At 32.7% G+C, this 14,415-nt stretch overlaps 2 protein-coding genes across 3 annotated transcripts; one reads left to right on the top strand and one right to left on the bottom strand.

Annotated features, from left to right (window-relative positions):
* The first annotated feature begins 425 nt into the window (after window positions 1-425).
* Window positions 426-1,960, top strand: LOC110813824 (agamous-like MADS-box protein AGL62). Its single transcript, XM_022041100.2, has one exon. The coding sequence runs from the start codon at window positions 507-509 to the stop codon at window positions 1,569-1,571; it is 1,065 nt and encodes a 354-aa protein (XP_021896792.2). The 5' UTR covers window positions 426-506; the 3' UTR covers window positions 1,572-1,960.
* A 701-nt stretch (window positions 1,961-2,661) lies between these two features.
* On the bottom strand, window positions 2,662-13,132 carry MAP65-5 (microtubule-associated protein 65-5). 2 transcript variants are annotated; one of them, XM_088209705.1, is made up of 11 exons: window positions 12,883-13,132; window positions 11,872-12,075; window positions 11,389-11,634; window positions 11,081-11,296; window positions 9,942-10,097; window positions 9,677-9,836; window positions 7,675-7,826; window positions 6,044-6,131; window positions 4,311-4,384; window positions 4,161-4,235; window positions 2,662-3,158 (listed from the first exon to the last, which is right to left on the bottom strand). In XM_088209705.1, the coding sequence occupies exons 1-11, from the start codon at window positions 12,949-12,951 to the stop codon at window positions 2,892-2,894; spliced, it is 1,707 nt and encodes a 568-aa protein (XP_088065831.1). In that variant the 5' UTR covers window positions 12,952-13,132; the 3' UTR covers window positions 2,662-2,891. The 2 variants fall into 2 exon arrangements, with proteins under 2 accessions (XP_088065831.1, XP_088065832.1); XM_088209706.1 differs by lacking the exon at window positions 12,883-13,132 and adding an exon at window positions 12,188-12,818.
* Window positions 13,133-14,415: the final 1,283 nt, after the last annotated feature.

The following is a 14,415-nucleotide window of genomic DNA, read 5'->3' as shown; positions in this document are numbered from 1 at the left end:
ATCTTAAGGGTTTGTCCTTATATAATATCTTAAATTATAATTAATATTAATATATTCTTTTTTTAATTTTAAAAAAATAAAAAAAAATACCCCGTCGTAGTTTTTGATACTTTCATATTATATAATAATAGAAATAGATTTTGCATAGTAAATTATAACATTTAATTAAAATACAAAATATAATTTTATCTTTTTCAATTTAATAACTTTGTATTTCTCGTGCGAGCGCGGGTTTTTCTTTCCTATTTTCCTTTTTTTCGTTCTACTTTCCTTTTTTAAATCCTAAAATGAAAGCGTTACGTCATGCCATCTCTCTCTAGAAGTTTCCTATTCCAATTGAAATTCAGATTCAAATTTCGGCCGTAACCGACCCGGGAATTGGAAAGTGATTTGAAATCAATGTATAAAAGACGCAAGCCCTAAACAAATCCCCCCCCCCCCCCCCCCCGCGGAGAAACAAGATTATAACCAATTTTCTTGTTCCCTCTTCTCTCGTCAGGTCAGTCATGGGTAGAAGTAGGAAGATTCCGATGGAGAGACGAGGAACGCAAGAGCAAAGAGCTGTTAGCTTCACAAAGAGGCGCAATGGTCTCTTCAACAAAGCCGCAGAGCTTTGCATGCTCTGTGGCGCACAGATTGCCCTCTTGGTGTCCTCGCCTATATCTAAGAAGGAATCTTTCTACTCTTTTGGTCACTCCTCCGTCGACGCCGTCATCTACGCATTCCTCAACGGTACGACTCCTAATCCAGTCCAAGACGACGTTAAGAACTCTGCGGTCTCGGTCTATCAGGCAACGAAAGCACTGGAGTCACAGCCAGAAATTTGGGACACCGATAACAGGAAAAGGAAGAGGGATGTCAAACAATTCTGGCCGGATCTTGAAGATCTTGCCGATGATTGCCGGTCAATTGAGGATATACGTTTCGCTATTGATCGGCTACAAGAATTGAAAGATAAGGTACAGGTCAGGTTGGATAAGAACAGGAATAATCAAGAGGAGATTTCAAAGCATCATGTTCGATCAGAATATGCTCAGGACGATGACGGTGTCGATAATCCAACTTTGGACCTCCTTCAATTTTTTAGTAGCCGTCCTACAATTGATTTTAATTCTGAGCTTGAGGAGCGGGAAGGAAGAAATGATGATAGGATAACTGCTGGGATAAACATTTTTTCTGAATCTGATGAGACTGAGGATGAGACTGCGGGTGAGGGTGAGGGTGAGGGTGAGGGTGAGGGTGAGGACGAACGTGAACAATCCGTCTCACACTCTTCCGCCACATCTTTTCACAAGAGAAAACAGAATCCAACCGAGGAAAGCGAGAGATACACACTTTTTAGAGATGAAGTTGCTGCAGGAGGAGAGAATAGTTTACTTGTCCAGAGAATTAAAGAAGTTTTTGGAGAATTACAGAAGGTTAAAGGGCTTACGCAGAGTGAGATCAACCAAGCATCTATTAGATTGACCAGCAATCCATCATATCTGCTGTTGTTTTTCAGCATTCCATCAGAATATAGACTTGGATGGGTTAGGAACTTCTTGAGTGAAAATATTATGTGCGTTGATTAGATTTCATATAGAGTTTTAGGATTGGAGAATTATGCGTCTTATAGAGACATCTTGTCATATAGATTTGTTAGAAATTCAGAATCTGCTTGTGCATACTTTTCTTGTTAAATGTAAAATCAGCTGGATAAGCAGAGATCCTAATAGGACTGCTCAGTGGTTTCTCGTTTACCAAACAAGATTCTTAATTGAAAATAAGAATTTAGGCGCACTTGATCTGAAACCCTAAAACAAACAAGAAGAACCTGATACTTCATAGTATTTAAAAATTATTTGAATTTTATTAAATTTTTAGTTCCCTAATTTTTATATGGTTCATTGATATTTGATCATATGTAATTTAATATGTGACTAGAAAGTGGGATTAAGATATTTAATGAAATAAACAGTTTTGGATAGAAACGTGAAAAGATTTGTGAGGTTATTGATTTCGCCCTACCAAATTCGAGGATAAGCATAGAAATACAACTCACTTGAGGGAGGTCCAAATTTGGATTATCATCACCATCATCGTCCTTAGCGTACTCTGGTCGATTGTGATTCTCTGAATCTCCTCTTCATTATTCTTATTCAACTTGATCTCTTCTTGGTCTAGTTATCTTACTAACCTCATCTCTTGATTATTCTTATTACAATAATTTGGTCAATATATTAAATTTTCTGTTTCTATTGAAATTAAAATTATTTAACTAATGTTCTATTATTTATTTAAATTTGTTCTGAATAAGAAAATTGCGTTCACATCTAATTCTATTAAACATTTAACTAAATTTTTGCTAAAACTAAAATTATTTAATTAAAAACTATACTATTTAATTAAAAATATTGTCGTAATAAAGTCGTATTATCAAAAATTCTACTCAAATTATAATTGTTTAATTAAAAATATACCGAAACCAGACCCGTATCATTAAAAAGTATTTTAATTATTTAATTAAAAAAATTCTATTAAAATTAAAACAGAATAACTAAAAAATTCTACTAAAAAGAAAAAAAAAACTAGTATCGAGACAAATATAAGCATTCAACAAATGAAGAGACTACGCTCCCCCCACCACCCAAAAAAAAAAAAAAAGATTTTCACACGAGAATGTGCAGTCACATGTTAATGGAACCCTAACACCCCAATTATCATTTACAGGAGTAAGAGAAACATAATCGGCTTATGGTAACACAAGCTTTGAGACTTCTCATAATGTGAGAAATCAAAGCCCTGCTGAGGCATACAAGAAATGAAAAATATATATTGAAAAAAAAAAATGAAGCATAACATCCTATAGGAGATTGATTTACCATGACTAGTTCCTAAACACAGTCAGCGTTTTAATTTCCCCGATGGACCGAGTCATCTTTTGGTAGAGCAACATAGTTCAAAGGTATTGCCTGATTAACCCGGCCGCTTTCTCTACGTTCCTTCCCGGTGGAGAGTCCATGACGGCTCAAGGGAGTTCCCATGCGACGACCAACTGGCGTTCCAACCGTGTTGTTCGTGTTGGCGCTCTGACCCAGCGGCTTCTTACTTATCGGGGGCCTAGAACCATATAGTGCCTCTTGCTCTGCAGCAAGCTGTTCTTGCAGTCGTTTCTGCTCCTGTAGGAGAATAAGAAATAGATGGTATCTCAGTTTGTTCCGTGCAACCTGAACCTCATCGAACTTGCAGAGTGGTCGAAACCGACTACTTCAAAATAATGTATGGTTCAAAGAAGATACACAATTGATCTACGTGTCTTCAAACCTCATAATTACTACTTATTAAGGAATTATAGCAAAAGGAAGTTCCTGTTAAGGATTCCTATTATATCAAGTATTATAGCACAAGGAGTTCCCGTGAAGGAGTCCTATAATATCAAGTATTTTGTTCTTCTATTTTGGATGCACTAATGGTGCCTATATAAAAGTTGCACGAACAAAAATCTCATCTAAAATCATAAAATTGAGATCTTTCAAAAATTTTATGTAGAAATAAGATAAGGTACTTCCAATTTTATGGTTTGAAATGCACTGTTTCATTTCCACTTGAAATTTCCTGTGAGATCCTTTTCACCATGCTTTAGTGAAATATATATGAAATCTAAATCAATTTCATACTAATAATCCATTTTCCAAAGATAGCTTAAGTTTCTATCGAGTTCTCTTCTACTACATCGCATAACTTCAAGGGACAGGTACACTGCCAGCAATCAGATTACCAGAAACATGGCAAGTACATAAAACCATTCCTTCCTTTCAAATTACTTAGGTGACAACACATATTCTAGGACAAGAATAACCTTTCGGTATAACTCAAGTGCTTTATTATTGGGGGGAGGAGGTCAGAAAAGTGAGGGCATGTAGAAGATTCTAAACAAAGGGTGGTACAAAGAAATTTGAGTTATGACTCCTCTTTTTCTGTTGCACAAATTTTTTCCTCGTTCTGAAAGGAATAAGAAAGTTTTATGTCCATTTCGTTTTCTCTTTCTTTGCGGCCTATAAGCATGATGTCACTTGGGCTTATATCTACAAAATCATTGTGTCGCCATATACATATCCACAAACATTTACATGGAAATATCATTTTTAGATAAGCATTCAAGCGAAAAAAAACTAGCATACCCGACATCTACGCTTCTCCTCTTCTCTCTCTTGGCGTAATACAGTATATTCCTCTAATGTATGTAGCAGAGGCGCCTGAAAGAAAAAGATTTCAACGAAAGCACTATAAGGTAACATGAAAATTGTAAACCAAACAGTAAGTTGAACTACCTTCTCATACAAAAAGGGGACTCCTCTCTCCAGTTCCCAGGCTTTGACTTTCGTGATTAGATTTTCAACAATAGCTAGACACAGAAACAAACTGAATGTCAATACAATGAAACGATTCAGCAAAAAAAACTACAATTAAGGACTTGGCAGAAATCGCAAAGGCAAGTCATGTTACTATCCTTTCACATTTGCAAGACATAAAAATGCGGGGCATGAACTGTAAATTCACCAGTTTCTTAAGAAAAGAGGCATATCCTAAGTGCAAAAACTTCTTTACATTGCCAATGAGGATTCTGCCATCATATTAACCTGGTTTTCTACATTGTTAAAAAAAATTGAAGTCCTAGTGAACAAAAAACAAACTAAAAAAATATATGAAAAAATGAAATCTATATGATGATATAATATAACTAAGCATAACTATTTTTTTTTTTAATTTTTTAATAAACTAATGACCTTTCTATTTCCCAATCAATTACTTGGGGCTTTCATAGTAGAGACAAGGGATATGAGAACCTCTAACCAGCAATATGGAAAAAAATTGGCAGTTTGGAGGAGTTTTTTGTCTAAGGGAGGAACATTGGCCCTCTTGAGAAGCATACTTTTTTTGTCTAAGGGGGGAACATTGACCCTCTTGAGAAGCACGCTCTCTAATCTCCTCATCTATTAAATGTGTATTTCCTACACCTAGTTGTGAGGACAAAAACGATAACAGATTCAGTTCCAGTTCCAAGTGTTGCTTTTTTTGTTTGGGAAGCTGTTACCATGGACAATCTTAGGAAGGGAGGCTGCACCATCATCAATCATTGCCTACTTTGCCTATTGCAAGCATCTCTTCATATCCTCTCTTGTAGGGAGAAGGCTTTTGGATTCGACTTTTAGTCTTTTGGGAATCAAGTGATGACGACTTTTAGGCATATCCTCTCAATTTAGAATGAGCTTTTAGCTGGAGATGGTCTGCTTGCCATAAAGCCAAGAAAAAGCTAGTAGACCTTATCTCTCATGCAATATATTTTTGAGAAGAACCTCTTGTGCAACATTTATGACTAAATGGAAAGAAAAAAACAGGAGAATTCTTCAAGCATTGTATCTAACTTCGCTAGCATTAGAGACTGATGGATCTAGACTTGAGTAATTCGTTCAATGGTCATTTTATACTCCACGACAAATATGTCAGGGAGCTCATTGATATTTTGGCTCAGCCTCCTCGATAATGCTCTTGTTTTGTAAGTCTTGTATGTGGGTAGCAACACCTTGAGGTCTTAGTAATATTATTCTTTTTCTTATTAAAAAAAATGTAATCCCTACCAAAAAAATCAATTTCAAAAATATTGAATAAGTATTTAAATTGCTATAAAATTACAGGAGACAATGTCAAATAGGGACAAGCCCGCTTAAATATGGTTGTACAGAAAATTACATGCTTCACATGTGAAGGAAAAAGAGGTCCTATATTTACTGCGACTCAGAAGGGCAAAAGCAATATAAAGACCTTTTCTGACTATAGGGAAAAGTGACACTCTTCTACTAAACCTGGTTTACTATTCAACTTCTGTATTACATATCATATATAGTCTAGAGACGAGCAGGATCATCCAAAAAGAAATTAATTACCAGCCCTGATAGAAGAGATCACCTTTCCCCTGAGTCTAGTGGCATACTCTGATCTACAGAAAGGAAAAAATGCACACTAGGAAAGCCCATTTTATAAGAGGACAAGAATATAAGCTCACATGGTATTTTGCTGACAAAAATTCTTGCTTTCTCTGCACGCTTTAGATTTTTGTGCACCCCCTTTCCAGCACTATAACGATTTTCATCCTGGAGAAAAGAAATTAAATGGAAGAAGATGAAGAAAATAACTGATATTCTTTCAGCTGTTAGAAGATAGGCACTTTTTGCCCTCTTTTTGTAGGAAGCCTGTAATTTTACACCTCCCAGGTTTAATGCACAAAAGGATTCGGTCCATGGACCATTTTTTTTCAAATTTCCTGTTCTGATCTATAGGGAAACCTACATGATACATTTACTTCAAACTGACTGAGAATAGTTCATTTCTAAAGCAGAATGCTTTAACAGGAAAATCCTTCTATAAAAGCCTTTGAAAGTACAAACAGAAATAACCAATGGCTGAAATACGATAAATTATATTCTGTCCAAGCAGACGCATCAAATACATTTATGTAGCTCATTCACAAGCTATACTTTCCAAGATTGAGGAGATTAAAGAACGAGTTTTTAAGTTACATGGAAAAAAATAGCAGAATAAAGTAAGGAACCAACCTTTGTTTAGTAACAATAAAAAAGGTAAAGAAAATTTTGTAGCTCTACTTTGTCTCATTAAAGGAAGTAAAGAATAGAGTTGCTGAATATAACAAAAATATCCTTCTGTATTGAAAATTATGAAAGAGTAAAATGGATAATTAGGTAACTTTGACAAAATATAATGTTAAATAAATTATAGAACTTTTTATCAAACAATAAAGAGTAAATTACATAGAGCGCCTCAAGATTTGGGAATACATGCAACTGAGTCCACAGTTTGAATAAATAATCTAGTCCTTTCATCATTTAAGAAATGCAAAAATTTTGAAAAGGAAAATACTACAGTAGTTTACTATGCATACTGTAGTCTTCTAACACTCTTACAAATATTTCTTTACCATATTTAAATGAAATCATAATTCTTTTTGTGTTTTCTTAAACAGAACTGATTATTTTCTTCCTTTTCTTTGTTATTTAACAATCAAATGGTTATCGTGTGATACGTATTAAGTTATTATTTGACATTTCTTAAGAAAGGGAAAATTTATATTATGTCTTCATAAAAAAATTAAATTATTTTTTTAAGAAAACAACATACCTAGTTGTAAGTATTTCAAAGATCAATAAATTTCATGTAATTCACCCAAAACTATATTGTGCCTCTACCAACCCCCAAGGGATTGGATAATCAAGTGTCAGATCTCACCACTAATGTACCTGGGCTTGTCACATCTTGACTTTGTGTTTGGAGGAATTAGTAGGAATTCATAAAGGCACTATTTAGCCTCATAAGAACTCTCTTAAAAAACTATAAATAGTATGATTAACTCTACTTTACCCTTCTACCTAAAAATTAGTCTCATGTACACATTGTTAGCGACAATCTCAAATAGAGTTCAAAATGGAGCTAAATACTTTTGAGGATGCATATAGGATCAAACTAGAAACGTATCTTAAGATTTTTAAGATACCTATAATATAGAATAAAATCAAACTGAGGTTCATCAAGGAAACTTTGCAATCAACATGCAGGTATGTATTTCTTTTTCCTTTTTTTTTTAATGAGATAAAAGGTATGCATGTATGCAATAATAGTCACCTTTTCATATTCATCAAGCCATTTTTCTTCCTCGGTTACATGTCTCCACTTCTCAACCTTGTCCAGGATGTCCTTCCTGCTTACAGCCTCCTCTTTGGCTTTTGCAATTTGATCATCCATGCTTGAAAGCAGTTCAGACAAATCAACATTACCTGTGAGGCCATATACAGATATCCACATTGCATACTTTGTCAGTCCCTTTTGCAGATTACACAAGTTGTATCACCATATTTAAGGAAGTGCAAAGCGACAATTTGCAACATAGTAGTAGAAAACAAATTTCTTAACAACCATCAAGAATCAAGTGTAATAAAACAAAATATTAAAAGATGAAAACAAAAACAAATATACGAAAGAAAAGTTAATAAGAAGATAGACAAACTTAACAAATCCGTGCATTTAGAAATCCATTTTCCAATGTCATAATCATAAACATGAGATTTGCAGAGATTGATATTTTCTTCAATGAACAAGAATGCAGGACCAGTCTGGCTACTCCAACAGATACTACCCTCTAGTTTGGAATGTTTTGTTTGGCTATAGCTGCTGCTCTTTTAAGCTAGCTCATCACCACAACCCCAAGGAAGGGGAGAACAACTCTAAATAAAATCTCATTTAAGACTCGGAACTTCCAAAAAATTCACATGAAACTCCTGGATTAACCTCTCAACTGTTGAACCTAGGAAACATATTTGAAGTACCACTCAATCATCACTACATATATACTCAACTAAGCTCTTCTGCTTCTATTATCAAAAAGCACAAGTCTAACCAAATACTAAAACTGGAAAATATATAATTAGAAAAAATGGTATTTTTGTTGTAGGAAGTAAATAATATATTCAAAAGCATACTTGTTAACTTTATGCTTCATTGGTTAAATAGAATAAATATTTTTAAATAACACTACTATATCAATTCCGTACTAGTAATTCTATTTTTATTATAGTTATTAAAATAATATTTATTTTAGATTAAATAATTAAAAGTTTAAATTAATCTTTTTATTGAATAAAAAAATACATAAAAATATTTTAAAATGATTTAAATTACTGAAATATTTTTTTAAAAAAATAATATTTTCAAATGATTATAATAATTTTGAATGTCACATAAATTTTATCACATTAACATTTATTATAGTTAATTAAATATGATATTATATTTTATATTAAAAGCATTTTTACCACAAACTTTGCCTTTTTATCTTAAAGTTAAAGTCATTTTCAAAATTCTTTTACCAACTCATGGAAGCATCAGGCAGGCAAACTTACAGTGTTTACAAAGATTTATATTTGTAACTACAGTAATACACAAATAGCAACAAATGAAAAGTACTAAGAAACAATGATTAAAGTAAAAGACTCTTTAAGGAAATTGAAAAGAACTAACAAAAATGCATTGGATAAGAACCATATGCATTTGAAAATGCAAGATGAAGTGAATTTTGGGGATGAAAAACAAATGAAGCTTTACAGTATTCATAAAATGCAAAATTTTGAAGAAAAGATAAGAAAAGCACACAAAATAAAAATCTATGAAGTGCTCATTCCTTTTCACCCATGTAATTATTTGCATGGAATCAAAATTAAAGTCCTACTACTAGAAGTTTTTTTTTAGAGTAAGATTAAACATATCATAACAAGGGATCAAGGGTTTCCTACCAAATTCAGATCCTTTCACCATGCAAGCGGTATATTAAATTCATCACACTAGCACAGACCCAAAGAGAAGCACAAACCATAAACAGCATTGCATATAGGTTCAATTATGGAAAATAAAAACAACTAGAGCAGTTCACATGATTTGAACTTAGAACCTACTCCATTATCATGTCAAGTAATTGGCTGGTAATGAATAATCTCAAAACTTTTAGACTTTAGGGAAACAACCTATTTTCGCATTCATACTCTTAAGAAAACTAAGAAAATAAAAAATAAAACTTCAATGCTTTCTAAGTAGAATCTACTAACAACTCAAACGAGAAAGAAGGGAATCAAACCAGATTCTATTAGGTGGATAAGATTTTCTCGTGCAGCATCACTGACTACCTCCATATGAACCCCTCTATAGATCTCTTCAAGCTCACTTTGCCTCTTGAACACCAACTCCTTCATTTTGCTGGCTTTTATTACATTTAATCGCTCAATTTCAACTTCAGTCTAGAAATCATACAATGAAAACTTATTATTACAACATACCAAAACTGAAGAATAATTTTTAGATGCTTACTTTTCTATGAATAACAAAGTACTAATAAATATCACCTGCTCAATTATATCTATAGCAAGGCATCCCTGCTTTGAGACCTCGTCAACTGTGCAAGCAATCAAGCTGGTAACATGATCAAATTTGTTTCGTTCATCAACAGGTGTATCCATGAGATCCCATTGATCTATCAGCATCCTCCCCAAGCCTTGAAGCTTTAGTAAAGAAACATTTTTCAGGAATAAGAACATTTCTTAAAGCATCCAATTCTAAAAAAAATTTCACACGTAAATAGATGTAGAAGGCATACGAAGTAAGCAAAAGGATTGAAATCATCACTTCATGGACAACAAAGCTGGGAAGAAGATAAAATGATACCTCGCTCTTTTTAGAGGGGCACCTTGAAGATTTTGAAACACTCAACAAGGAACAATTCTTAATCTCTCTATATCAAAATATATAACTTATTTTAACACAATGTAGATCAATTTTCCAGGACAACTTTAATATCCTACTTTGAATTGATTAGCCTCTATAGCAACACAATTTTAATTAATCTTTTTCTGCATTTTACCACTTTAAGGCAAAATGGAAAAGAAAAGAAAAAAAAACTGTTATCGGTTTCAGTTTATTCAACTCATAATCTTCCCATTTTCTTTCTCTGAATAACCAACAGATGCTACAAATGCAGCCAAAAAAAAAGGGAGGTAATAAAATGACCAAAAGTATTCTTTAAGAAAGTAAAGGTTGATGCTGAATGATTAAAAATAAGCATGCAACAGAAAATGGCTTAATATAATGGAAGATGAAGCCAAACTTAGACAAATTCCATTTTCTAATCAAAAAATGCCACTGCTACTCAAGAGTTCCAATATTCTTTCACTCCAGAACTTAACACAAGAAACAATATTATATGCATACCTTGTCCCTACAAAAGAATTGCAAGACACCATGACCGCGTCACAAGGTGGTAAATTATAGAAACATATTTCATTGGTAGAAACTATACCCAGGAAGGGTGAACCTGTTTATATAGTCTTCAAGAGTTTAATCACAACAGCAACTAACAAGCAACCACTTAGCTATTACTGTCCGTAACAAAAAAGTATTTGCTTGTATTTCTCTAAAATTGCAGAGACATTGTTCACATAACAAAAAAAGATAGATAAAGTCCACCTCTCAGCGGTTGTCAAATCACCTTAAGTAGCCTTTTTTGCTTCTCTTGCCTTAATGAGTCAATTACCCTGGTTAATTTAGCAAGAGTATCATTGCTGATGCTCTTTGATTGACCATTTGCAGGATCAGTCATGCTGGGATGAATATCACTCACTGTCTTTAAAAAATCAAACGACATCACAACTGACAACTCATGTATAGTGCTAATATAACGATTAAGGTTCTGTAAACGAAGAACCTGCAAATTGACAAAACAAAAATAAGTAACAATAACAATTCATGACCTGCAAACTCTAAATTAAAACTCCAGGTCACAGAATTCCACTGAACCTTCTCATCCTGAAGATCTCGCAAATGTAACTTAAGCTCCTCCAACTTTTTAATTGTCAAATTACATTCATTAACTTGTGGATCAGCAGACTTAATAGAATGATTGTCTCCTGCTATTTCTGCACAGATGTGAACAATCTGTAATTGGATTTCAGAGAATTCTTTGACTCTTTGTTCCTTCTTCAAACGCAGGTCCTCCAACATTGGTTTTATAGCAGACATTTGCTGCTTAAGAGTGCCTTTTCCCTTCTCAAGGAGCAAAAGGGAACCAAATCAACATTAAAAATGAAGAATGAATATTTATATAACATAGTTATGTAACACGTAGTTCAATATTAGTTCAAAATTTGCTCCAATTGTTTCAAAATCTGCAGAAAGATGATATTTCCAGTAATTTCAATAAATGACATGGCCAGGTCATTAATCAATAAAAAGTATTCTGATCATGGTTATCACAGTCATAGAAGAATATGAGGAACAAACCCGTGAGAATGAAGTGTGCTCTCCAAGCACAGAAAAAATGTCTGCTATTTCAGCGTCAGCCTCGGCCAGCAATTGATGCAAATCGGCCTTGTACTTTCTAGTTTTCTCAACCTTTCTTCGGTAAATATCAAGGCATTCCTGCTCAAGCTCTAGAAGCATCTTATCCCTGTCTCTATCACTTTCCCCAATTTCATCCCATATAATCTACATAACAACAATTAATCACATGAATGAAAACAAAGCAATTAAGCTACCAAGAAATTAGGTTCTGCATATCATAAAGATAGGAAAACAGTAGACATGAACAAGTGCATACCTATTTTGGTAATGATCAATTATGTGAGAAACTCAATCTACAAATGTGGATAGTGATGATCTTAACTTCGACTAAGTATAAGCATAGATGTCCAATTATGAGTGAAATATAAACATAATTACTAGAGGCGCTGAATAAGAAATATATTGAACAAAAGATCAAACAAGTAAAAAAGATTAAGCACAGGAGAAATTTAGGTCAAAGACAGCATCGAAACATTCACGATCCCGATTTCATTTACAGTTGAATTCATCGGCATTCTCAGAATTGACTTGAAAATCCTAGTAAACTTTACCAAAGATAATAGATGAAACGGAAATAAATATTAAACAGGAAAAAGAAGTTCGTTTGTAAACAATAAAACAGAAATGAAAATCCTTTTAATTATCGAGTCTTGTCAAAAAAAAAAAAAAAGAAGGACAAACCGACCGCAAGAAATCCATAGAAGAGTTAAAAGGAAATTAAAAAAATAAAAATACATCCTGTTTAATCAAGGCAAGTTTAAAACAAAAAACAACATCCATCTCATCAACTGATTCAATGAACGTTGATCAAAGAGTGATCCGAAATGAAGCCAGAGCAAGTAAGGGACATGTCAATTTTGAAATAAAAAACGAGCGTGGACGGAAGAAAATCAATCAAAGATAAAATATGAAGTTAAACTGAGAGAAAGAGAGAGAGAGAGGAGAGAGAACCTGCAATTCCTGGAGAAGAGAGCCGCAAGTGGTCTGTGAATGAGGGATACAAGGGGAAACAGTCGCCATTTTCCAGGAAGATTCCGGCGACTTGCGAGAATTATAGAAGAAGAATCACCGGTTGGAAACCCTAGGTAAGAGCGAGAGAGAGATGATTGATTTGAAATGGAGCGTTACATTTGGCGAATGGTTTCCATTTTGAGGATCCCAAATAGGTTGCTGCAATTTTATTACCAATGAAGCAGAGTGCATTTTAAAAAGTTGAAGGCAAGGGATTTGGGGATGGTTTTGGCGCCAAAGCCCGTGACTTCTACTATTTTGACTTTAATTTTGACTTTTTTTTTTAAACATGTTATTCATTTATTTATTTATTAAGAAAATCATTGAAAACGATTTAATTATTTTCTAAAATTAATATATTTTAAGCATAAAAATATTAAAAAAAAAAATTAAAACAATTTTATAAATATTTATTTAAATTTTATTGTTATGATATTTGTAGTTTATGTTACGCACAAATTACATAATTAATTAAGTTAATTTAGTATTAGTCGGCACTAATGTTTTTTGTGCGGTCAAATTTTTTAATTATACGATTTACCATTTTTGAAATTCTTAGCTTGATATTTATTATTACAAATTTTCAGCAATGTAATATTAATTTTAGTAAATTTTTTAATGTACAATTAATAAAATTAAATATATTATTAAGATTTCAAATTAGATTAGTATAATTTTCAATTAATGCAATTACGACACGTTTATTTTTCAATTGTACAGTTTTAGCCATAATAAAATTTTGATTAGATATAGTAAATTTTTTGAATTATTATAGTTTTAATATAATTTTCAATTATATGAACATATATACTTAATCCTATACGTACACACGCAGCTTCTTTTCTCTTTCAAATCTGCCAAACTCCCACGTATATATAACACCTTATTATCACACACACACACACACACATATATATATATGTGTGTGTATATGTATATATGTAAGCATCTAAGACTACATGGGCAGATATGCATAGAGGTAAAAAATTCTGGAGGCTGCATTTCCAAGATCATGATGCTTAGAATTATCAGTGGTGCGTTTTGTGGGAATTAAGAATCACTTTTTAAACAAGAACATTTGCAATTAATAAGATAATTATTATTATTATTTTTAGTACGAGAAGAGTCAAAAGAAAATTAAGATATCGTTATCCACTTATAGAATTAAGAGTGTAACATTCAAGAATTATTATTATTATTATTTTATTTTTAATTAATTCTAAATAAATATAATTAAGAATTAATAGAATTTAATTTATTTTGATGGAAATAATAATAATAATAAAAACAATAAAAAAGAAAAAAATTCTTAAGGATTTAATTGAAAATAATTTTAGAAAAAATTGGTGAAAATTTAAGTTTTGATAGTATTTTTGAAAGAAAATTTGAAAACCGGATGTCAAAACGCAATTTAAAAAAATCAGCATTTACCAATCAATCAATGCATTTATTTTCTTCGCGATAGATACATTG

The sequence above is a fragment of the Carica papaya genome, chromosome 8, assembly GCF_054855325.1.
Source record: "Carica papaya isolate Zhongbai chromosome 8, ASM5485532v1, whole genome shotgun sequence".
Classification (NCBI taxonomy): Eukaryota; Viridiplantae; Streptophyta; class Magnoliopsida; order Brassicales; family Caricaceae; genus Carica; species Carica papaya.
Note: the sequence above shows the minus strand (reverse complement) of the source record. Positions and strands in the feature narration are given on the sequence as shown.